The sequence below is a fragment of the Scyliorhinus canicula genome, chromosome 4 (assembly GCF_902713615.1).
Source record: "Scyliorhinus canicula chromosome 4, sScyCan1.1, whole genome shotgun sequence".
Classification (NCBI taxonomy): domain Eukaryota; kingdom Metazoa; phylum Chordata; class Chondrichthyes; order Carcharhiniformes; family Scyliorhinidae; genus Scyliorhinus; species Scyliorhinus canicula.
Window position 1 is genome coordinate 59157337 of NC_052149.1, and position 24684 is coordinate 59182020.

The 24684-nt window shown below is 46.4% G+C and overlaps 1 protein-coding gene across 1 annotated transcript; it reads right to left on the reverse strand.

The window, feature by feature from the left end:
• Positions 1–22403: 22403 nt before the first annotated feature.
• Positions 22404–24136, reverse strand: foxe3 (forkhead box E3). The gene has a single exon (XM_038793439.1). The coding sequence runs from the start codon at positions 24044–24046 to the stop codon at positions 22814–22816; it is 1233 nt and encodes a 410-aa protein (XP_038649367.1). The 5' UTR covers positions 24047–24136; the 3' UTR covers positions 22404–22813.
• Between the last annotated feature and the right edge of the window lie 548 nt (positions 24137–24684).

Genomic DNA, 24684 nt, shown 5'->3' on the forward strand with positions numbered 1-24684 from the left:
GTTTCATTAGTTGCAGTGCAGAGTAGCGATCGAATGGAGTGGAGCCCGTCGGGGAGGACCACCTGCCAGCGGGAGGCCGAGAGATTCTTGGACCGCAGGGCCAGCAGGACGGCCTTCCAAACCATCCCATTTTCCCTCTCCACCTGCCCGTTTCCCCGGGGGTTGTAGCTGGTCGTCCTGCTTGAGGCAATGCCCTTGCTGAGCAGGAACTGACACAGCTCTTCACTCACAAAGGAGGTCGCTGTGGACATAAGCGGGGAAACCGAACAGGGCAAAGATGCTATTGAGTGCTTTAATGACTGTGGCAGACATCATATTGGGGCATGGGATGGCGAAGGGGAATCGGGAGTATTCATCAACCACACTGAGAAAGTACGTGTTTCGGTCGGTGGAGGGGTGAGGCCCTTTGAAATCCACGCTGAGGCATTCAAAGGGGAGGGAGGCCCTCACCAGGTGCGCTCGGTCTGGCCGGTTGAAGTGCGGTTTACACTCCGCGCAGACCTGACAGTCTCTGGTGACGGTCCTGACCTCCTCAATGGAGTAGGGCAGGTTGCGGGCCTTTATGAAGTGAAAGAACCGGGTGACCCCTGGGTGACAGAGACCATCGTGTAGGGCCCGGAGTCGGTCCACTTGTGCGCTGGCACATGTGCCTCTGGATAGGGCATTGGCAGGCTCGTTGAGCTTCCTGGGGCGATAAAAAATCTCGTAATTGTAGGGGAGAGCTCGATCCTCCACCTTAAGATTTTATCAGTTTTGATCTTGCCCCGCTGTGTATTATTAAACATGAAGGCAACCGACCGTTGGTCAGTGAGAAGAATTAATCTCCTGCCGGTCAGGTAATGCCTCCAATGCCACACAGCTTCCACGATGGCTTGGGCCTCCTTTTCGGCAGAGGAGTGCCGAAGTTCGGAGGCATGGAGGGTGCGGGAAAAGAATGCCATGGGTCTGCCTGCCTGGTTGAGGGTGGCGGCCAGAACGACATCCGATGCATCACTCTCAACCTGAAAGAGGAGGGTCTTGTCGACCGCGTGCATCGTGGCCTTGGCAATGTCTGCCTTGGTACGGTTGAAGGCCTGGCGGGCCTCAGCCATCAGGGGGAAAACTGTGGAGTGGATGCATGGGTGGGCCTTGTCGGCATAGTTAGAGACCCACTGGGCATAATTGGAGAAAAACCCCAGGCATCGTTTCAGGGCCTTGGGGCAGTGGGGGAGAGGGAGTTCCATGAGGGGGCGCATGCGGTCGGGGTCGGGCCCTAGAACTCCATTTTCCACAACATAGCCAAGGATGGCTGAGCAGTTGGTGCGGAACACGCACTTCTCCTTATTGTACTTGAGGTTAAGGAGTTTGGCGGTTTGGAGAAATTTGAGAAGGTGAGCGTCATGGTCCTGCTGGTCGTGGCCGCAGATGATGACATTATCTAGGTACGGGAAGGGGGCCCGCAGCCCGTACCCATCAACCATTCGGTCCATCTCACGTTGGAAGACCGAGACCCCGTTAGTGACGCCGAAGGGAACCCCAAGGAAAAGATAGAGGCGGCCATCTGCTTTGAACGCAGTGTATTTGCGGTCCGCCTTGCAGATGGGGAGCTGGTCGTAGGCAGATTTCTGGTCCACTGGAGAGAAGACACGGTACTGTGCAATCTGATTGACCATATCAGATACGCTTAGGAGGGGGTACGCGTCGAGCTGTGTGTACCAATTGATGGTCTGACTGTAGTCAATGACCATCCTCTGTTTCTCCCCAGTCTTTACTACTACCACTTGGGCTCTCCAAGGGCTGTTGCTGGCCTCAATGATGCCTTCCCGCAGCAGCCGCTGGACCTCCGACCTGATGAAGGTCCTGTCCTGGGCACTGTACCGTCTGCTCCTAGTGGCGACGGTTTGCAATCCTGGGTGAGGTTTGCAAACAGGAAGGTGGGTCGACCTTAAGGGTCGTGAGGCCGCATACAGTGAGGGGTGGTAGGGGTCCGCCGAATTTTAGCGTTAGACTTTGGAGGTTGCACTGGAAGTCCAGGCCAAGTAACAGGGCAGCGCAGAGATTGGGGAGGACGTAGAGCCGGAAGTTGCTGAACTCTACGCACTGGACGGTGAAGGTGACGATGCAGTACCCCCGGATTTACACGGAATGGGATCCAGAGGCCAGAGAGATTCTCTGGGTAACGGGGTGTACCGTGAGGGAGCAGCGCCCTATCATAGAGGGGTGGATGAAGCTTTCCGTGCTCCCGGAGTCAAGAAGGCAGGATGTCTTGTGCCCATCATCATTCACCGTTGTCGTCGCAGTTGCGAGGTTGTGCGGCCGGGACTGGTCGAGCGTGATAGAGGCGAGTTGCTGCTGGTGTTGGTAGGCCCCGGGATGGTCGGCGGCGGTAGTGGGTGATGAATGGCCAGATGAAGTCCCCGACGAGCAGGGGTCCTGAGGCGCCGTCCAAAATGGTGGTAAAGATGGCGGCGCCCACTGGGCACACATGGCGGGCGGCGTTAAAGATGGCAGTGCCCATGGGCCGCACGTGGTCTGCTGGGAGGAAGATGGTGGCGCCCACGGGCCGCACGTGGTCTGCGGGGACAAAAATGGCAGCGCCCACAGGTCGCACATGGTGGGTGCAGGAACACTGGGCCTATGTACAGCGGCGATCGACCGGGCCTGGCACACAGCAGTGAAATGTCCCTTCTTTCCGCAGGCCTTGTAGGTTGCACTCCGCGCCGGGCAGCGCTGTCAGGGGTGCTTTGTCTGCCCACAGAAATAGCACTTGGGCCTCCCGGGGTTGGCAGGCTGCCGCGCGGCGCAGGCTTGGGGTTGGCTGGGGGCGGCCGCTGGTGGGGCCCACGATGTCCATGAGGGCGCCGTGCGGTCGGGGGCATATGCCGTGCGGTTAGGGGCGTATGACTGTACTTTACGGGAGGCTACCATTAGTGAGTTCGCGAGTTGTCCGGTCGCCGCGAGGTTGAGCGTACCCCCTTCTAGTAGGCACTGGCGGATGCTTGCGGACTCCATGCCCGTAACGAAAGCATCCCTGATTAAGAGTTCTGTATGTTCAACGGCCGAAAATGCTTGGCAATCGCAGTTCCTCGCCAGGATGTGCAGGGCACGCCAGAAATCGTCTAATGACTCACCGGGGAGTTCGTACCTCGTGGATAGGAGGTGCCTGGCGTAGAGTTTGTTGATCGGCCGGATATAGAGTCCTTTCAGAAGCTCCATAGCTTCAGGGTAAGTGGGCGCATCCTGGATAAGGGGAAAAATCTCGGAGCTCACCAGTGAGCACAGGATCTGAAGCTTCTGTGCATCCGAGGGCTGTTCAGCCGCTGATCTGAGGTAGCTTTCAAAGCAAGCTAGCCAGTGGTCAAAGGCCGACGTGGTGGTGTTGGCTGCAGGCGATCTGGCTTGATGCATAGTTCCATCGCTGTAATATCTCTGCTTAATAAATTGATGCATTATCAATTGCGATGAGATGAGAGTAGAGGGTAATCGAGGCTTTATTAAGCAGAGATGTGTGGCCTCCTGCAGCTGCTACCAGAATGGGAGCAGCTCGGTGTGCACACACATTTATACTCCGCCTACTAGGCGGAGCCAGCAGGCAGGGATCTATCCCCATACCTGTAGTACAGGAGCCTCTATTACCTCTATTATACAATCAGTGGTGACTACCACAACACACTGGCTGAAATGCACCTGTAACAGTGGCATATGCTGTGACGTGAACTTGGATCTGGGAGCTGAAGGTTTAGATTGTGCCTTGTGTTAGATGAGTCACAAAGGCGTCATTGATATGTTCATGAGCAGGGCTTTACACCTTTCCAGGCTCCTGGACTGATCTCTGTTGTAGCTGGCTTCAAGTTGCACCCTGCTAACTCTTGAACTTGATTTCACTCCGTTACTGTCTTCTGCACTGAAGTTTCTTCCAAGACAATGCTTCCGGTTTTGGACTGGATAACTTTCTCATCCTAGCCTCTGTCCAAATTTATTTTTTGTCTTGCCCAGCTTTGAACCATTTCTCTATATAATTTGAGATTTCACTATTCATGTGTACGATATTTGGCTCCAGACCCTGTTCTTACATTTCATTTTCAGCCATTTCTGAGACACATTCTGTTCTTCTCTCCCCTTCTGATTCAACTATGATAAATAAGAGGAGTTAAAGACACTACTGGAACAAAGGAAGAGGCTTAGAATTTTGTCAAAGATGTGGTTATCCTGTAGATTTGGAGGAATTTACAATTCAGCAAAAAATGAACAAGAAACTGATGAGGAAGAGAAAAAATAATATCAGAGTAGATATTATCTACTGGACGAGCGATAAAAACAGATTGTAACTGTTTCTATAGGTACGTAAATAGGAAGAGGATAGTGAAAGTGAAAGTTGGCCGATTAGAGGCAGAAACAGGTGAAATTATAATGGGGAATAAGGAAATAGCCGAGATATTAAACAAATACTTTGCAACTCTCTTCATGGTAGAAGGTGCAAAAACCATTCCATGAAGAATGGTGAACTGAAAGTATACTAAGTACAAAGAACTGACAGAAATCAGGGTAAGTAAAGAACTAAAACTGGAGAAATGAATGAGACTGAATAGTGACAAACCCTCTGAATCAGATGGCCTACATTCTAGAGTTTTAAAAGAGGTATCTGCAGATACCAGAGTAGATGCATTGGCTCGTGGATGCATGATCTTTTAGAATCCCTTCGATTCAAGAACACTTCCAAGGATTTGAGGGTAACAAACCTGCCATCTAAGGAAAGAGAAGAGAAAAAAATGCAGGGAACTATAGGTCAGTTATCTTAACATCAGTAGTAGGCAAAATACTAGAATCTATTTTTAGGGATGCGATAGCAGGATACTTAGAAATTCATACTATGATTAAGTAAAATTAAGATAGGTTTACGAAAGGCAAATCATTTAGAGTTTTTAGAGGATGTAACTAGGATGGTGGATCAGGGACAACCAGTAGATGTAGTGTATTTATAAAAAAAAACATTCAATAAGATGCCACATAAAAGGTTATTACACAAATTTAGGACCCCTTGGATTGTGGATAATATATTAACATGGATTGTGGATTTGTTAATGGACAGTAAACAGAGAGCAGGAATAAAATAGGTATTTTTGGGTCAACAGGCAATAACAAGTAGAGTACTACAAGGATCAATATTTGGAGCCTTAGCTATTTACAATCTATGTTAGTGGCTTGAGGGGACTGAGTATAACGTATCCAAGTTTGCTGACAATGCAAGCTTAGCTAAGAAAGTAAACGGTGAACAAAATGTAAAAAAGGCTGCAAAGGGATTGAAGCACTTTGGGTGAATGGGCAACAACATGGCAGATAAAATACAATGTGGCAAGTGTGAAGTTACCAGTTTGATAGGTAAAATATTTTTAAAAGCAGAATATTTTTTGAATGGTGAGAAATTGGGAAATATTTGCATTCAGTGGGAACTGGGTATCCATGTACATGAATCACAGAAAATAAATTAACAAGTAAGCAATTCGAAAGGCAATTGATGTGTTAGCTTTTGTTGCAAAGTATAACATTAAATAAACCTTATGACAATTATGCGGGGGTTTGGTGAAACCTCATCTGAAGTTCAGTGTACAGTTTTGAACTCTTTACATAAGGAAGGTGATACCTTCCTCAGAGAACATGTAACAAAAGCAACTAGACTGTTTCCTGGGATGAGGGTTTGTCCAACGTGGATAAATTGAGTACTTTTGGCCTGGAGGTCTTGTGGCACAATAGATAGCAACCCTTCCTCAGAGTTCGAAGCTCTGGGTTCAAGTCCCACTCCAGGACTTGATGGCCATGGAGGGTGAGTTTATAACTTGGCCAAACAGGTCCCTCAATGACAGACAGTAAGAGTGGGAGAGATTCTTGGTTAGCCAAGTAGTATAAGGATGACCTTATACTCATTCTAGGGTTAATGAGCACACAGTGATATAAGAGAACACAACCTGCACCTGGGGGTCAGTCTAGTGTTGGACTGAGCCATGTGCACAAGCAAGTATGGAAAGAGCACCTAGCTTGAACTCTACTGCATATAAGTAAATCGTTTGTATAGTTCATAGATACAGTCAGTTAACCCACTTAAAACTACAAAGTCATTGTTAAGATCTACCAAACAGTATCTATAACATCATAGCATTGAATGGAAAAACCCAAAGCCTCACAAAAAGTGCAGAGAAAAACTGAAATCTTGCAAGACCAAAGAAAAATTTAAGGAAGCATTTTGACCTGAAGAAAAGCTCAAGAAGCTAACCTACAGAGGAAAATCACCAGAGAATTCCTCCAAAGAAAGAGTTGGAAGTTGAAGACAGAAATTTAAAACTCCCCAATACTGAAGAAGGACCTCAGGGAAATTCAGCTTCAATTCCCAGAATGCAGAGTCAGCAAAGATAGCAGGGGTGAGCAAAAACGTTTAAGATCCAGGGTACAGCAAGTCCCCAGAAATAGTTCAGTGGTCAGGAATTGCCATTTAAAACCTCTGTTGGAACAAAGAGAGCCCTGAGTCAGGGCCTGAACATGCGGCGTCAGGGTTGGCTTTGAGAAGAAAAAAAGTGTAATTGATAGATTTGGAGGAATCGCCACTAAAGGATCAACTTTAAAGACCAGTAAACACAAGTATTCAAAGCTTTCCTCACCCAAAAGTACAGCGCTGAAACAGAGAGGTCTGCAGCGAGTCAATCCAAGCAGCTATTGTTTAAGATGTTTCCAAGGCTCGGTGGAAACACATTTGTAGTAGGAAGCAGGCAAAACTGGCTATTCAAATGAATAGTGGCACCACATACAATTTCAGAAACTTCTTAAAGCTGAACCCACACTTAAATTTTTGTAACCATGGATTACAATTCAAAATCACCACATCAGTTTGTACTCATCCAAGGGCCAAACTTAACAGAAATTTAGGTGTCCTGGAGAAGAGAGCTTTTAAACTGCTGGAGAACATCAATTCTAAGTAGAAAGTCACAAAAAGTTCACATTTATTTATTTTATACTAGTTTGATGAACTTGCTGATAAAGTAATTCATCAACCATTAATGGGCTAGCACCGATGGCGCACCATTGATTTCAATGGAAAATGGTGTCCAATTCGCCGGGGTTAGGATTGGCACTCATCCCCGCACACAGTCATCCCAGCCAACAAGATGGCAGCAAGAAGAGCGGCACCCGATTCACTGATGCTGAACTCAAGACCTTGATGGACACAGTGGAGAAGAGGTGTGCCAATCTATACCCCAAGGTGGGAAAGAGGTTGCCACCCACCACTGTCCACTGGGCCTGGCCGCAGGTGGCAGAGGTCGTGAGCATTGTGGGCAACACCACCAGGACCGGCCAACAATGTTGTAAATAAACTGCAGACGTCTTCAGGGCGGCCAGGGTGAGTAGGCAGCACAGTTCCTCTCGCACAAACCCCTTACCCACACACCATAACCCTATCCCTACCCCCCTGACCTGGAGCAAAAGCAAACCCCCACCCTGCATCACCTGCCAGCACCCAGACCGGCCACTGTGACTGGGTGCCATGGCCACGAAGACCACCAGCTACCCACCCACTGTGCTGCATGCGTCTGACTGTCCATTTCTGTCTCCATTTCTGTCTTCAAGGAGAAGGTGGCCCACAACCACTGGGAGAGGGAAAAGATTGGAGGGGACCCACCAGACCTGCAGCCCCTCATCGCAGCAGAGCAGCGGGCACTGGACCTGTTCGATGAGCCCGGAGAGAGGGCAGTCACCAAGACAGGTTGGCATCGGGCGAACAAGTGAGACCCCGCTGAATTGCGGTTCCCCATGGCACGTGTGTCGCCACCCTCACTACCACCCGCCTCACCCCTCCCACCACCACATCCCTCACCCCATCCACATGCCCCCTCCACCACCTCCACAGTTGCCCTCCACCAACTCCACTTATAAACCCCCCATCCCACCATCCCCACAATTCACCCTTCACCACCACCATCCCACCACTAGTCCCACACGCATCCTCCACCAACATCTGCCACCCCAACACGCGATCCAATAATGGGTCATGTCTTGTGTCTTGCAGGATCTCCTGGCAATGAAGCGGGTCCTTCTGGTGTCCCCCATTCCGATCCCAACCACAACCCCAGCTGGAAAGCAGCATGGAAGAGGATCCGGATAGCGACGGGAGCCCAAGAAACTCCAGAGCACCAGTCCGGGGACGACACTGATGTCCGGCTGTCTCCAACAGCTGTCTCCAACAGCCTCCAACATCCCAGAGACACTCACCTCGGTTGGGCAGGTTAGCAAAGACGCTCCTGGGGCACTATCTGCTATGCACCACCCAAGTGCACTGGTACAACAGGTGGAGATAGGAACCCCTGAAGGGACGGACGGTCAGAGAGCGGCCCGATCCTAGGGACTAGCTGCCGCCCGGAAGGGTTTCGGTCTTCTGTAAAGGGCAGTCCCATCTGTACTAAAGATGCAGTTGCAGAGCCAGGGACTACATGAGGGGTTGTCGGCAACCATCCAGCGACTGCAGGCGCAGTTGGAGGAGTCCAACCGTCTGCATAAGCAGGAGGTGCTGCCACCCAGGCCAACACCGCATGAGTGGCATCCACAGTGGACGTCTTGGTGAAGGTCTTGGTCATGGGTCAAGATGTCCAAGGCCTGGGGCGCTCTGTGCGGGTGGTGACCGAGGCCCAGGGCAGGGCTGCCCTATCACAGGCAGCCATGTACCAGGACCAACTGAACATTGCAGAAGCACTCCAGAGCATGGCCCAGTCACAACGGGCCATGGTTGAGGGCGTCGGTGGCATTGCGTGGGCACTGGCCGATATGGCACAGACCCAGAAGGTGATGGGCATCCAGTCCCATGGGGAGGTCACTCCAATCTCACAACCCATCCCCCGTCAACCCTCCGCTGCCCCCCCCCCCCCCCACCCCGGACATGGGAAAAAGACCCCCCAGCCAGCCCTGCCAATGAGAAGACTGGGAGCCCACGGCCACGCGTCTTCATCTCCTACCTCCCCTCTCTCCTTCATCAGCCACGGCGTCTGTTTCACAATTATTGAAACCACAAGTGAAACCCACTATCGGTAAATCCCCACGGCAGAGCTGGCGCATCACAGAGGCCTCGGAGAATACTGGGTCAGGCCCACTAATGATATGACAAAGGAGTTTACTTTACGTGCGGACTAGAATGCATTGATGCCATTGTCGAGACACCGGAGCATGGCATTCTGGCCAGCGCCCAGCATCTGCCACTATTTTGCCCATCGCCCACCACAAATGCCTGGGCAATGCCATCGATGCCCTCAACCCTGGCCCGCTGTGATTCGACCATGCTCAGGAATGCCGCTGCACTTTCCAGGTGGCTGTGGCACATGGCTGCCTGCGACAGGGTAGCCCTGTCCTGGACCTCGGCCAGCGCCCGCACAGAGTTCCCCAGGCCTTCGACATGCTGATCCATGGCTGACATCCTTGCCCCAAGGCCTCTACCGCGGATGCCACTTTTCCAGTGTTGGTCCGTGTGGCACGCAGGGCCGGCACCACCTCCTGCACCCGCACACAGTTAGGCTCCTCCACCTGCGCCCGCAAGGTGCTGGACACTCGCCGACAACCCCTCATGTAGTCCCTGGCTCTGCGACTGCATTTCCACGATCGATGGGACTGTCCATTTCAGAAGTCTAAAACCCTTATGGATGGCAGCTAGTCCCTGTGGTCAGCCTGCCTTCCAATTGTCTGCCCCCTCAGGTGTTCTTACCTCCACCTGCTGTACCAAAACATGCATGTGGTGTGTATCAGAGAGTGCCCCAGAAGCCTCTTCACTCAAGTGCCCAACTGAGGTGAGTGTCTCTGAGATGGAGGCTGTTGGAGACAGCTGTGACCTGCAAGACACAAGACAAGATTAAACCATGGGCTGGGGTGGAGTGGGGTTGGTGGGGAGGGGCCAATAGGGGTTGTGAAACGGGGGATGTGAGGGGTTGTATGGCTGTGGGGGTGGTGTGAGGGTGTGGGGGTGAGGATGGTGTGAGGGTGGTGAGGGAGTGCTGGTAGTGGTGGGGTGGAGGGGGTGACACACATGACATGGAGAATTGCAGCTCAATGGGGTCACACTTCCTTGCCCAATGCTATCAACCACATCCAGGGCCCACTGCTCTGTCGCGGTGAGGGGCCGCAGGTTCGACAGTCCCCCTCCAGTCTTCTCCCTCTACCAACGGTTATGGGCAGCCTTCTCCTTGGGGGGGGGGGGGGGGGGGGGGGGGGGGGGGAACGACAGAAAATGCACAGTGTTAGACAGTCGCCAGATGCATGAAACCCAGGGGGTATGTTGCTCTGTTTACTTGCTATAAATATAGCAGTCAATATGGTCACCTTTCTTAATCCTAATTACGAGTGTACTTTCAGAGTCGCCAGGTATCTCTCGATACCGCCACAAGGTTCAAACCAAATACCGATCAAAGAGCGGTTAGTTAGTTAGTTAGTTCAAAGTCAATACTATTTATTTACACACACAGTAAGAACTACACATGCACAACAGTACTACAAACTAAACTATCTCTAACGCTAACGCCTATACTTAACTTCAGGTGCCCACTTAGTCAGAGGAACAATGGCCGTTGTTTGGATCTGAGGCTGTTGGGTTCGAAGAGATAACAGGAGTACAGCTAAAGTCATCTGTTTGGTCGCGAGCATTGACCTTGAACTTACTTGCTTCTGGTGATGCTGGTGGATGGGTCTCTCCGCTTGAGAGCCAAATCCAAAAGACTGAATCTTTGTTGGGGTTTCCTTCTTATACTTGGAGGGGCTTCACGCGATTTTAGGCAGGCCTTAAATTTGGCCCCAATTAATTGGGCAGCTTCTTGATCATTGCCATCGATCTAGACCAATAAAGGGGTGGGTGTCCTGATGACTGGGCGTGTCCTGGGTGGCCGTTGGCCTTGCTTTGTTTGTGTCTTTCGGTTGGGGTACTGGCGCTGAGATGTCTGCGACTTTATCAACTATCTGAGCTTGAAGGGAAAGGTCAAGGACCAGGAAAACAACGGCAGAGCGTATGGATCGTGGGCCTGCCGGAAGGCATCGAGGGCAGGGACCCAACAGACTGTATCGTCCAAATGTTGGGGAACCTAGTCGGGAAGGACAGCTTCCTCAAGCCCCCCAGAACTCGACACAGCGCACAGAATGTAAGGGGACTTAGTGGCCCAGTAAAAAGATCCAGAGATTTTGCCCACTTAAGAAGCCTGAAGGCCGACATAATCTTCCTGCTGGAGACACACCTGAGGGAGAAGGACTGACTGCTAGAAAGAGAGGGCTGGGTGGGACAGACGTACCATTCGTGCTACGGGACGAGGACTAGGGGAGTAGCCAAACTGATGAGCAAGAGGATGAGGTTCACGGAGAGAAGGACGGTATGGACCAAGGGGGACGGTACGTCATGGTCAGGGGTGTCCTAGACGGGGCACCGGTAATACTGGTAAATGGCTCATTTGCTGGAGGATGTGATTTACATATGTACTAATAGCATGGTGTTTGATCCCTGTCCTAGCTCATGTTGATTCAGCACCTGCCTCCTTGCCATACCCACAGTGAAGGTTGTGGAGCTGTGGTCTGACTGAAGATGAAAGCTGATATTCGCTGAAGTCTGCAAGAACCTAATTGTAAGTTATCATAGAATCATGATGTGGAGATGATGATTTTATGATAGAATCATAGAATTATTGAATTTACTGTGGAGAAGGAGGCCATTTGGCCCATCGAGTCTGCATTGGCCCCTGGAAAGAGCACCCCACCCAAGTCCACGCCTCCACGCTATCTCCATAACCCAATAACCCCACCTAACCTTTTTGGGCACTAAGGGCAATTTATCATGGCCAATCTACCTAACCTGCACATCTTTGGACTGTGGGAGGAAACTGGAGCACCCGGTTGAAACCCACGCAGACACGGGGAGAACGTGCAGACTCCACACAGACAATGACCCAAGCCGGGAATCGAACCTGGGACCCCGGAGCTGTGAAGCAACTGTGCTAACCACTATGCTACCGTGCCGTCCCTCATATCATATAAAGATTCTAATTAAAAGATATAATATAAAATCATATCATATAAAAAATCTAATCGAAAGATATAAAATCCTTAAGGTGCTTAACAAGGTAGATGCAAGAAAAATAGGCACACTGACTAATAGATGTATTATTGGGGTACAGTCTCAGAATAAGGAGCTGAACTATCAGAACTGATTGAAATTTTCTATGTAAGAGCTGAGAATGCTCAAACTTTGAGCTTATTCAAGATGGATTAATTGATTCTTGACTATTAAGGGATTCAGGCTGGTAAGATAATGAATTTTGGAGCCAAGGTCAAAGGGCCAAATGGCCTACTCCAGATCCTATACCTTATATTCTTATGTTCTGACCATTTCCTTATCTCTCTTACATTCACAATCCCTACCTTCTTCCAATCACATTACCTTTTCCATCAAATGGTGACAAAATCAATTTCTCCACTCTCAAAAACTTGCTTCAAACCAGCCCAACAAGTCCATATTGGGAAGCACATTATTATTCTCTACTGCATCCTTCATGAACCAATTCAAATCAATTCACTTTTTTTTTCAAAAACGTTCATTACATCTTTAATAATGGGAACACAAGGATTAATTTTAATTTGCTAAATTTGATAGTTATGACCTCAAAACACAAATGATTTAGCTAGTAAAATCCAAAAGTCTTGCCTGCTTGGAAAGTGTTGGAAAGTCTGCTGGATAGCCTTGATACTCAGTCATCCTACTTGACCTTAACATACATGTTTAGAGGACAGAGGTTCTCCACTCTTAATTATTTAAATTTCTAAATGTTGGGAGATAGTTCAGCAGAGGTATATTTCCAGATATTTGCTGACCACTCTCCCAGATAGAACAGCTACAGTTTCAACCAGGTAAGTAGCAAGCAATGTATTCAGATGTCTGCCTGGCTGGAACACAAAATACAGCTTCTCATCTCAGATTTGTCTCAGTGTAACAAAACCGTAAAGATTTCAGACTTATCTACATATTACAGATGGTCACTTTCTTATTTCATTCTGCCATGATGATACATTACAGACCCAAACTACTTATGGGAATATTAAACTTTTGAAGGGACAAATCTGTTTTTAAAACAAATACAAGCAAAGACATTCAGCCAAAATTGGCTGAGAATGTAAAGTAACCACTTTCTGGAACGTTCCTGTGTAGGTTATACTTAGTCCTTGAGAGGCCATCGAGTGTCACACCTGAAGGATGTCAAGGTCTACTTCAGACAGAGACACTTGAAGGGGAGATAAGAAAATTGCAAAAGGTTGAATTTTAATCTCCTGTGGTTGAAGAGACAATGGAGGATGATTGTCACATCTTAATAGACATCCAAAACCCATCTCCCGTTGATTTATATCTCAGAATGTGGAAATGATCTGAGTTCAAAGAAAGCTGACTTGGGAGAAAGGCATGTTGTTATTCTCTTTCAGGAATACACAGGGAAATAGGATAAAAATGGAACTGCAGACCTGAGATCTGTGTGTGCTAGTGTTGGGATGTCAGTGTATATGTGACACAGGAACAAGCAGAGATAGCAGCCAGTCACCCCTGTAAAAAGACAAGCAGGCAAAGGACCTCTCTCTGAGCAGAAAGCTCAGCAAAAGCCCCCATCTGAAGGAAATTGGACAGATTATCAACCACCCTGCAGAATCCAGTGCCTCCAAATTAACTGTTTACCTGCCAAACATCAGCTCGACTGAAACTATCCAATTTAATGGCTGCCATGTGCCACCATCTATGCTCATGGACAAGTAAAATACTGATTTGTACATTTCTTTTGCTTTTATCTTGACTTTAACTTCTAATTTCTGAACAGTATGTGAATGTGTATGTTGCTTTTTTTTAATTCTTAGGGCGGCATGGTGGTACAATGGTTAGCACTGCTGCCTATGCCGCCAAGGATCCAGGTTCGTTCCCAGCCCAGGGTCACTAGTAGTCTGTGTCGAGTTTGCACATTCTCTCCAAGTCTGTATGTGTCTCACCCCCACAATCCAAAAGATGTGCAGGTTGGGTGGATTGGCCACGCTAAATTGCCCCTCAATTGGAAAAAAATAATTGGGTACTCTGAATTTATATCTATATTTTTAAAACATAATTCTTGGGTTTTTAAGAACTAATAGATTTACTCTTTCTTTGATTCAAGAAAGCCTGGTTATGTTGGCTACTTCTAAAAAGTAAAAACATTTATGCTGGGAAAAGGTTTCCATGGCTTAAAGGATTTGTTTAAAATTAACCCTTTTGTGACCAACGGAGTGGGGGGGGGGGGGGGGGGGGGGGGGGGCTGAATCAAAATTTGGGGTCCGATTCAGGAAGTTTAACAAATTAGGGGACCTCATATGGGGACCAGTCGTAACAACCCACTAACTCAGAAAGGAATAAAAGCAACTTGAAGTTTTTAACTAGCTTGAAATGCATTTGGGATAAAATAGATGCCCTGATGTTCTCTTTGATTTCTTTACTATTTATGTTAGTAAATCAAAGGACTTTATTGATCGTCTGAACTGGACTTAACTGACCCTGTTAAGGCTAAGTACACTATTAATAACTGTCCCTCTATGTCCCACACCACAAAACTTAACCTAACAGAGTTTCCTCCTGATTACGCTATGAAACACCAATATCCCAACACTGTTGTTCACTGTTACTTAATAATAATATAATAATAATAATCTTTATGATCACAAGTAGGCTTACATTAACACCCACAATGAAGTTACTGTGAAAATCCCCTAGTTGCCACATGCCGGCGTCTGTTCGGGTACACTGAGGGAGAATTCAGAATGTCCAATTCACCGAACAGCACGTCTTTTGGACTTGTGGGAGGAAACTGGAGCGCCCGGAGGAAACCCACGCAGACACAGGGAGAACGTGCAGACTCCACACAGACATTGACCCAAGCCAGGAATCAAACCTGGGTCCTGGAGCTGTGAAACAACAGTGCTAACCATTGTGCTACCATGCCGTTGCTGAGACACTAAATATTGTTAAAGCCTACAATCAATTTGATGAGCAAAGACTGCACTCATTGATTTGTCTTTGATCTCATCCAAGAGACAGCTTTAAGCCATTTAGTGGTAAAAATTTGCAGTCTATTTTTTGTGAACATCTTCAATTGTATAACCAGTGTATTTTGAATGGTAGCTGGAAGATAATGTTTGCATCTTATAATTTGTCCACATTCCTTCTGTGTCTCACTGACCACAATCTTGCATGGCATCTCCCTCTTGCAGACTTCACTGTCTATTTTTTCCAGCTGATTGACTGTATTATGTTTGCCTAAACTGGATGTAAGGAAATAAAAAGTCATCAGATATTTTACTTATCAGTAATAGCTGTGAACTTACCTAAATATTGCCAGTACTTCAATACTTTTGTGCAAACTTGTTTAATTGCCTGTTGCCCTTTTTTAGTGATATTGAAAAATAATAACATGTTTAAATTAGTTTGATGCTGAAATACGAAACAGGCAGATTAAGATGCAAGTTATGTTATACTTTATTCAGCTTTTAGGTTCATCTGAGAAATGAACAAAACAGGGAAGCCATCATTAACAAACTATTACTACTTGCTTGCATTATCCAGTATTTTCACATGCAAAAAATTTGTGCTTCATTTGAGAATTTAATTTATTATGAATAGGATTATGACAAACAGGAATCTATATTTTACATTAACTTAATAAATGACATTTATAAATGTTATTTCACTTGGCGCTCCAAACTTTGCTGAGTTTTTAAGTTTGTTCAAAAGAATTTCACTGATCTTGCTAAGTGATGCATATCAGGGGTTTGCAAACTACAAATTATTGGCTATAGGTTCTCCAACCGCTACCCACATCCCTTCTACCAACCACCCAACAAACCCACCTCTGTCCACCACCCCTCAGCCTCCCACCCAGAGCTGGCAAACCAATCTTAATATCATCATCAGGGACGGCATGATGGCACAGTGGAGAACTGCTGCCTCACAGTGTCAGGGACCTGGGTTCAATTCTGGCCTTGGGTAACTGTCTGTGTGGGGTTAACGCAGTCTTCCCATATCTGTGTGGTTTTCCTCCCGGTGCTCCGGTTTCTTCACACAGTCCAAAGATGTGTAGGTTAGGTGGATTGGCCAAACTAAATAATTGCCCCTAAGTGTCTAAAGATGTATAGGTTAGGTGGGGTTATGGGCTAACAGGAATAAGGCAGGGAATGGGCTTAGGTAGAGTGCACCTTCAGAGAGCTGGTGCAGATTTGATGGATCGAATGGCCTCCTTCTGTCCTGAAGGGAATCTAGATGTTCACTAAAGCTGTTCTCATCACTGTCATTCATAGATAACCCCTGATTTAGAACTCCAAAATCTGTTTGCACCATCAATGTGTGACATGTGCAACTGAGAGAGAACATGATTTAAACATTATGACCTGAAATATTCTCTGAAGTGAACTTACAGTCGTGCTGAAGTTCAGTTAATCCCTCTCACTCCACTGCAAACACAATACAATTCCACGGGACATGGCTCCTCATTGGAATATGTCAGGGCCCAAGCCAAATTCCTGCAACTATGTGGAAGGCACTCAATGTGATGCTGTTGCAGAGAAAAAGAGTTTGTCATTAATCGTAATGGGGATGGCGCGTCCTAATGATGGGACTAGTTGACACACTAAAGGCCTTAGCTGAGGCTGGGATCTTCAACAGATTTATTTTAGGGGATAGACTGGAAGGACAGGAAGCCACCATGGGGAGGGTGGTAACAGGGAATCAACAGAGATGGAGTGGGAGGGGTGAAAACCTGGTCAGTACAGTGAGACAGCAGTGGACCATACAATCATAGAATCATAGAGGTTACAGTGCAGAAGGAGGCCATTTGGTCCATCATGTCTGCACCAGCTCTTGGAAAGAGCACCCTACCCAAGCCCACACCTCCACCCTAATCCCCATAACCCATTAACCCAGTAACCCCCACCCGACACTAAGGTTAATTTTGGATGCTAAGGGCAATTTAGCATGGCCAATCCACCTAACCTGCACATATTTGGACTGTGGGAGGAAACCAGAGCACCCAGAGGAAACCCACGCACATGCAGGGAGAACGTGCAGACTCCGCAGACAGTGACCCAAGCCGGGAATCAAACCTAGGACGCTGGACCTGCGAAGCAATTGTGCTAACCACTATGCTATCATGCTGTCCACATCTACATTTCTTCGCACTCTCTCATTCCCCACTGCTATCACACCCAATTTCATGTGAAATCACAGCACAGGATTCAGTCTATGTGTGACAACCAGTTCAAAATATACCAGGAACAATTAAGCTAGGTTCGACATTGAAACAAATCACAAGACACTTCATTATGGTGTGTAGAAAAGGGAAACCAAGCCAAGAGAGAGACAGAGATTAGGAGGAGTGGATGAAAACTTGGTTAAAAAAGACGAGTTTTAAGAAGTTTTTTTTAAAGGAGCGGTGAAGAAACACAGGGGTTCAAAACGAAAATTTAGAGTGAGGAAGATCATACTTCTAAAAACGGCTCTGACTTTGCTGGGGTTGATGTTGATAACCTGGCGCCATAACAGCAATATGCATATCAGTGTAGTTGATGACTTTTTACTTTCAAAGTGAGTTCTAATTTGATCACGAAATCAAACTTTAATAATGGAATGACTTTGTTTTAAGTTGACAATTTCTTCTTGGCGGTCTAAACTAAGGGACCCAGAGCGCCCTGGGAAGGACCCGAATTGCAGAAGTACACGTTTGCACTGGAATTACAGAGTGCCTTCATTAGGCATTCCGGCCTGAACATTGACTCAGTTGTGTAGTGATTGTGTTTACTCAACGTCTCTAACATGGCTGGAAAATGGTAACCACTTGGCAGTAAAGCTAACGATAAATTTCGAGTGTACCACCAAGGAGAAAACTTTCTGATATTTAAAAGAGTCGCGCGTTCTTTGACCGGATACTGCTCTCCCTGGAGGAGTTATAAGTTATATTTCACCACGCCATTTTGATCATATTCTGTGATTTTGCATCCTACTGAAAGAGATATTACCATTTAAACCTTCCTAATGCTCCCTATTGCTACCATACTAATTATTTTGAGCACTATTACTTCAAACAGAGACATAGTCCAAGCGAGAATAGCCGTGGTCCCTGCCTTCTGAATCATGATATTGGGGTAAAAATCATTTCGGCCTTTATGCTATGGCGAGTGTTCAGAACCAATTGCTCTTTTAGCGACTTCTGGGGAAGCTAAATTAATCCCGCACAGTGGAAGCCTTCCCCAACAGGTTTATGAGTTGCTACAAATATGAAGCGAGCCTTGGGCTCATTATTCAATTGTCCGCGACATTTAAGAACGGATTCTTTTGTAGCTAATCGTTCGGATAATGGCTAAAGTCCAAAGGACGTTACCTCTGGGAAGCTTACATTTCGTAAAGATAATTCACTGATTGACATTCCGCAAGATTTCCTCTGCGGAGTATGGGCACAGTGCAGTAAATGCTGGGGCATGACAACAGACCTTGGCGTTTAACGTGTGAACACTAATTAAAGCTTCAGGTTCATTTCGTGCTGGTGATAAGCTGCGAACTATCCTGAATGTACCAGATAGAGCCGGGCATCGTGGAGGAGCTTTCTGAAATAAAGCAGAAAGTTGATGCCTGCACTTTCGATGATGAATTCGGAATGAGATAGATTGGCCAGCGGAGACAACCCGGGCTCGGACTGAACTAGCGGCACTTTGGAAGCAATGACCTCGACTCCAGATGAAAAGAAGTAGCACCCGTGGTTATCAAGATCAAACGTGGCACAAGGGTTGTGGACTCGTAATCAACCGGTTTTCATGTTGGTATAAACTACCAACCTGCCACTGCGTTACCCAGGGGTGACCTGAGCAATGTAAGCGAACCAGGTTCATGCTGAGTAAAACCTCGAGCTTGGCTGGCCTGGCCCCACAGCTTCCACTTGGTATAGAGCAAGCGTGCACAGCCACAGTGCTAACTGTAGTGGCAGTGCAATCTCGAAAAGGGGCTGTCTGGATTTAAACACATTGGTGCCTTTGCCATCTGTCAGGTGCAATGCACAAGTTTAAACGCAATCGGATGATTGTGCACGGTTACCTCAGTTCTCTGCTGGAAGGTTTTAATCAATGAAAGTAATTGATTGGGTGAATTCCTTCTCCAATATCGGGCTTGGAGACGCCTTGGAACTCATTGAATGCACCGTTCATTTTGTCAGTTCTGCGGCAATTGATAAAGTTGGAGAAAAATGATGTTGAGTGGCCATGTGTACTTTATTTATCTTGTACGAAGCTCGCTGCCACTGTGTAGTGAAGTTTGCGAATTAGGAGAGAGGCCGGTTTGGTGAGTGGGAAGAGGCAGTGGCTGGGTAGTTCTGCTCTCACATCTTGTTTTGGGCGGGGAAGCTGGCCACTCTGGCTTGTCCGGGCCTTTTTCTTGCCCTCTCAATATTCTGGACCAACCTTTGGTGCCTTCTTGCTACTTCGCCCACCCCGCCCAGGTCTGAATCCAGTGAACCGCCTCAAGAACCCTTTCCCTCTTGCTGGTCAGATCATCTGAAATCCCGAAAATTAGACTCCTCACCTTTCCTAGATTTCTGTCCTGAGCCCCACTGTCCTGAACGATAACCTCGATAGGCATTGGAAGTGTTTTCCTTGACTTAATCCCTGTCAGAATCCTCAACGCAACGCCTTTTGCCTGCGGTTATATTTTGATGTTCTGGTTGTTATGCTTAATTCTGCTTGTACTTAACTTTAAACTCGCTCTTCACGTCACTTCAGCCTGGTGTTGGAGGTATTAACATTAAACAATGGCAGTGTAACTCCATGGTGGGTTTGAGAAAGCAGACTCAGTGATTGGCACTCCCTCAAAATAACTCGAAAATTACCTCAAGTTCACTGTAAGACACCAATGCAGTGGAAAAAATACATATATTAAAGGCGCTCAGACTGTCTACATAACAAGACGGTCACATTTAAAACTTAATTCGAAGTGTTTTAAATATTGAAATGACTGGGCCTGTCTGACTCTCCCGCCTTTTTCTAACACTAGAAGTGAGGCGAAGCTCTGAGCATGGGTCCAATTTGTAATGTGCAAATAGAGTGTTAAAGACAACAAGTTCATGGAGCCTGACTTTTAAACCAGCTCCGGCCTAGCCTCTGGATTTGGGCCCACTTGTCCTCCAGTTGCAGTATGGGTGAACTCCTCACACTGACTCCTCTGACTGCTAACTAAACTTAGTGTGACCATGCTCACTGCCGTGCTTTGTGTAAGGGGATGCGGATCCTTCCGCTTTATCTTTCTTATTCATATTTTGGTTAAGAATATTTTTTTCCCTCACACGTCACAATATTGCTCTTTAATTTAAAATGCACAGGAATAAAAGTGAAAATGAACTTATTTTCTCTAAATAGTACTCAACTGATAAGGAAGCGATACGTTGCTTATTTAAAACATTTTTAGAAGGTATTTATGTTTATATTAAATATTTACCTGGAGCAACAACGTCATCCATTACACCATCAAACATTCCCATTTTTATAAGAATTCGATGATTTGAGAATGTGCTTGCGTTAGGAAGGCTGTCAAAGTGTCTGTCGGCGTGAGCAGAACAGCAAACATGGTCAATAATACCAGCTGGAGATGGCGATCAGTGATACAAAAGCCTCTGTCAGACATCCTGAGCGTTCCTGGCTCCACAGCCACTTGAGGTGAAACCAGAACTGAGAGCAGTCACTGGGCAATAAAATGCAGGCAACTTCCAATATAACGTTCCGGGTTCTGCCTCTTCCCAGAACGATGCGAATAGTCCCATTACTCATCAATCAACCGGATTATAAATGGCCTGTGACTGGGCGCGTTGTTTATCAATAAACTCTATTTAACGGCGATTGAAAACAAAGCTGATTCCGAAATGTATGTATGACCTTTTCCATGCCGCCGATTGCTTCTTTGTGTGATGGAGTTTAACGATTGGATTGTAACCCATCCAGTTTAAAATCAAGATTGCAAACATACAACCCACAAGGGGAACAATGTGGTTTATGATTTTTATGTAATCTGCATTTGACAAAATAAAAGTGTAGGATTCTCGATATTTTACTAAATATGCATGTTACCAGATTCACCGAGAATTTGGGAAACTAAAAGTCAGACATATTTTCAATATTGGTTCACTAACTGAAAGTACTTTATAGATCTTTGGGAATGAATGAAAAATAAACGTCATTCATGTGCCAGGTGTGCGCAGTTTTTAGCAGTTCCTCGGGTATTTCTTTTCTGGAACACCTGCATTATTTCCAATATGCTTTTGCAGTTTCTTTCATCACCTGCTGAACCCATTCCGAGACTGCAAAATTAAGTTAGTTTGCATGCAAATGTTTATATTCTACATGTTATCGTGCTTAATAATATATGAAAACTATCCTAGAGCCTGGAATTTGGATATTACCAGATGCAGAGTTTACATTTGAACAGTTGAGTGTAACCCCAGATAAAGCAGTTTAATATGCTAAAGCCGCCGCTCACTTGAGCAGAATTTCCCTCCGGAGATTGTTCAGGGCGTTTTAAACATAAATCGAGAGAAGGACCTGCCCTTGGGCAGATCATTACTGCACTATATAAGTGCAAGTTGTTGATGTTGTAAACTTTAGGATGCTCCAAGGATTTTTTTTAACCTATCTCAAAGCAATCTCCGAACATTTGAAACAATGACAGGTTTGCATTAACCAGGTGATAGAAAACAAAGGCAGCCTCGCCTTCCATGTAATTAGAAAAACAGTTGTCACCAACTGGACAATGGGCTTTCGCCTAATTCAATCAGCGGGCCGCTGCCGCTGTGTAAATCCTTTCCAATTAATCTTGGAGAACAAACTCCCGATTAACAGTTTAAACAGAATGAACAATACACGGAAGATGCGATGTCTTAAATGTAGCATTCAAAAATACTGTACTTAAAAGGAACGAGTTTCGAATTACACCGTCAGTATTATCTGTAAGACGTTTTGAAATGATTTAAGAAAAGAATGTAACTTCGCTTTTATTAATTGTCATGTCCTCGTTTCGTTTCTTATTAGTTTCAGATATATCCAGGTTCAATTTGTAAACACGCATAGAAACATGTACAAGAAGCTATTCTCAATTCCACATTACGCCTCGCCTCGTTGAAACGGGGTTTTAGAAGTAACAGAAATGCTGTGTTAGCTTTCATTTCGTTGTAAATTAAGATCTTTAATGAACACTGGTTCACAAAATAGATTGCCACATACCTATAGCCATTCATTGGTGGACAAGCTTCCAAAAAAGACAAAATTTCTTTCAATGTAAAAAATCAAATATTTATTTATTTTTGTGTTGTTTCCGATAGGAACAAATCAGAAATATTGCATCTAACGCAGCTATTACACAAAACTAAACGATAAATATTTTCTCCCCGAAATACATACAAAAACTAGCACAGAGCCCGCGTTTAAACTGGTTCTTCTCAATTCTGAAACGAAATATTGATGACCTTGAACCAGACAATCGTTCCCTGTTGACAATTTGTGACAGATGTGTATTCTTCAGACACACAAAAATAATCCTGTTTGTACTGAAATTTACACTCCTACAGTGATGGGGTCCAAGTGTAAAACACTAGTGTAAACACACCCAACATACAGAATCATTAAAGATAGAAAAACGATTAGCTTTGGTATTAATAGTTCGGTATAAATATGTAAAAGAGCTAACCTGGAGTTGTTTTGTGGTTTAGGGAATGTCAGTGTTTTGTTGCTTCTCTTCTAAAAGGCAAACTTTCTACATAAACCTTTCAAGTCCAGGCGCATAATTAGTTTGCCTCAGGTAGGAGGTATTGCCATTGAGCTGAGTAAGTCCATTCGCCTGATGGTTGGACAAGCCCAAAAGCTGGTCAGTGTGATCAGAGCAGGTGTTTGCTCTCATGGACGGGATAGCGAGTCGATTTGAAGGACAGTACATCTGGCTGTTACTGGGCGAGTAACTGGCCTGGGGCATCGGTAAATGAGGAGGGGACGTGGAATAGGAATAGGTCATGTTGGAAGTCACGCTGTTCGAAGACCTGTTCAACATGGTCCCCATCCCAGTAGGGCTCACCGACTGTGACTGGAAATTTGAAGCATCTGCCCCGCCGACTGAACAACTGGCCATCGGTGCCAGCTCCCCATTTATGTGAGAGTTCAAATCAATGGCCGCCGCGGCCTGCAGGACAGACTGTTGACTGATGAGATTGTCAATGCTGAACATCCTGTGCTGAGTCTGGCTCACTGCTGAGCTTTGATAATGGTGTAACATGGCCGGGTGGTGGCTAGCTGTATGGACCTGGGGAGTGTAGCCTGAGCCCACGCTTGGATACAGTGTATTGGGATAGGAAGGTCTCCCAACTGGGGTTGGGGTGAAGGCGCTGGAGTTTTGCATGTAGCCTGGATAGGTGGTGATGTCTGATCGTTTGAAACGTTTTCTTCGGCGTAAAAAGCTCCCGTTATCGAACATATCTTCAGCTGCCGGGTCCAATGTCCAGTAGTTTCCCTTCCCCGGGCGGCCAGGCTCCCGGGGAATCTTGACAAAACAATCATTGAGGGTGAGGTTGTGGCGAATTGAGTTTTGCCACTTCTTGGAGTTTTCCCGATAGAATGGGAACCGGTCCATTATAAACTTGTAAATCCCTCCCAGGGTGAGTTTCCTTTCTGGCGAGTTGGCGATGGCCATGGCGATCAGGGCGATATAGCTGTATGGGGGTTTACCCCGCTGGATTGGACGCTTCCTCCTCCTGCCTCCAGAAGTCGGCACCAGCCCCTCAAGGTCACCCGCGTTCTCGTCATCTCTCTCGGCGCTCGGAGTGTTACCTCTGGGCTCCGCTTTGACCATCACCTCATCCTTTCCCGGCGACTCCATTGACAAGTCCGCGGAGCTATCCAGGGAGCTGGAAGCAGAGGAAGCCTCGGGGGGCGACTGCTGGGACTCTGCAGTCATGGTGCTCAGGCCAGTGAAATAGGAAATATCGGCTAGATTCATAAACTCCAGCCGGAGGTCTTCCCTGTGCACAGTCTGATGTGGCTTTGCTGTTGGAAAGACCAGGATCAGGTGCTGAACTGACGCCACCTGGCTTATATGTCAGAGCAAAAAGAAGTCTGGCGCCACCCTATTTGCCCTCATTGTGTCAAAGCTTTTAATTAGCATGCCCACCCACCTTCCCCCGAATGTCTCCAAATAGGTACACGGAGTAGTAACAATCCCGCTCAACTTTTAAAATGAGATTAGAATTTTAATTTGGAATTAGAGGAAATAGTTAGCAAGGGGAATCGGCAGAAAGTTTAGAAAGTTCTCGATGATTTGGGAAGGCATTTAATGGCTGGAACTTAGTGAACAGCACTTAGTGGAATTAGTGAACAGCACTGTGATGTTGAATATGTACTGGTTCGCGATGTGTAATACTGTGCATTATTATGGTTGTACACTTTCCTACATCATGTATATATTCTAATTATGGCATTAACTCTTAAATACATTTGATCTTGATTTTAACTTGGTTATAGGCACAGTGGACTAAATCAATGTTTATGTTTATCCTTAAAGGGACCCCCACTCATTGGATGGACTGTGATGTGCTGCAGAACGCTCAGTATAAATTGTAGACAAAATATAACCTATCT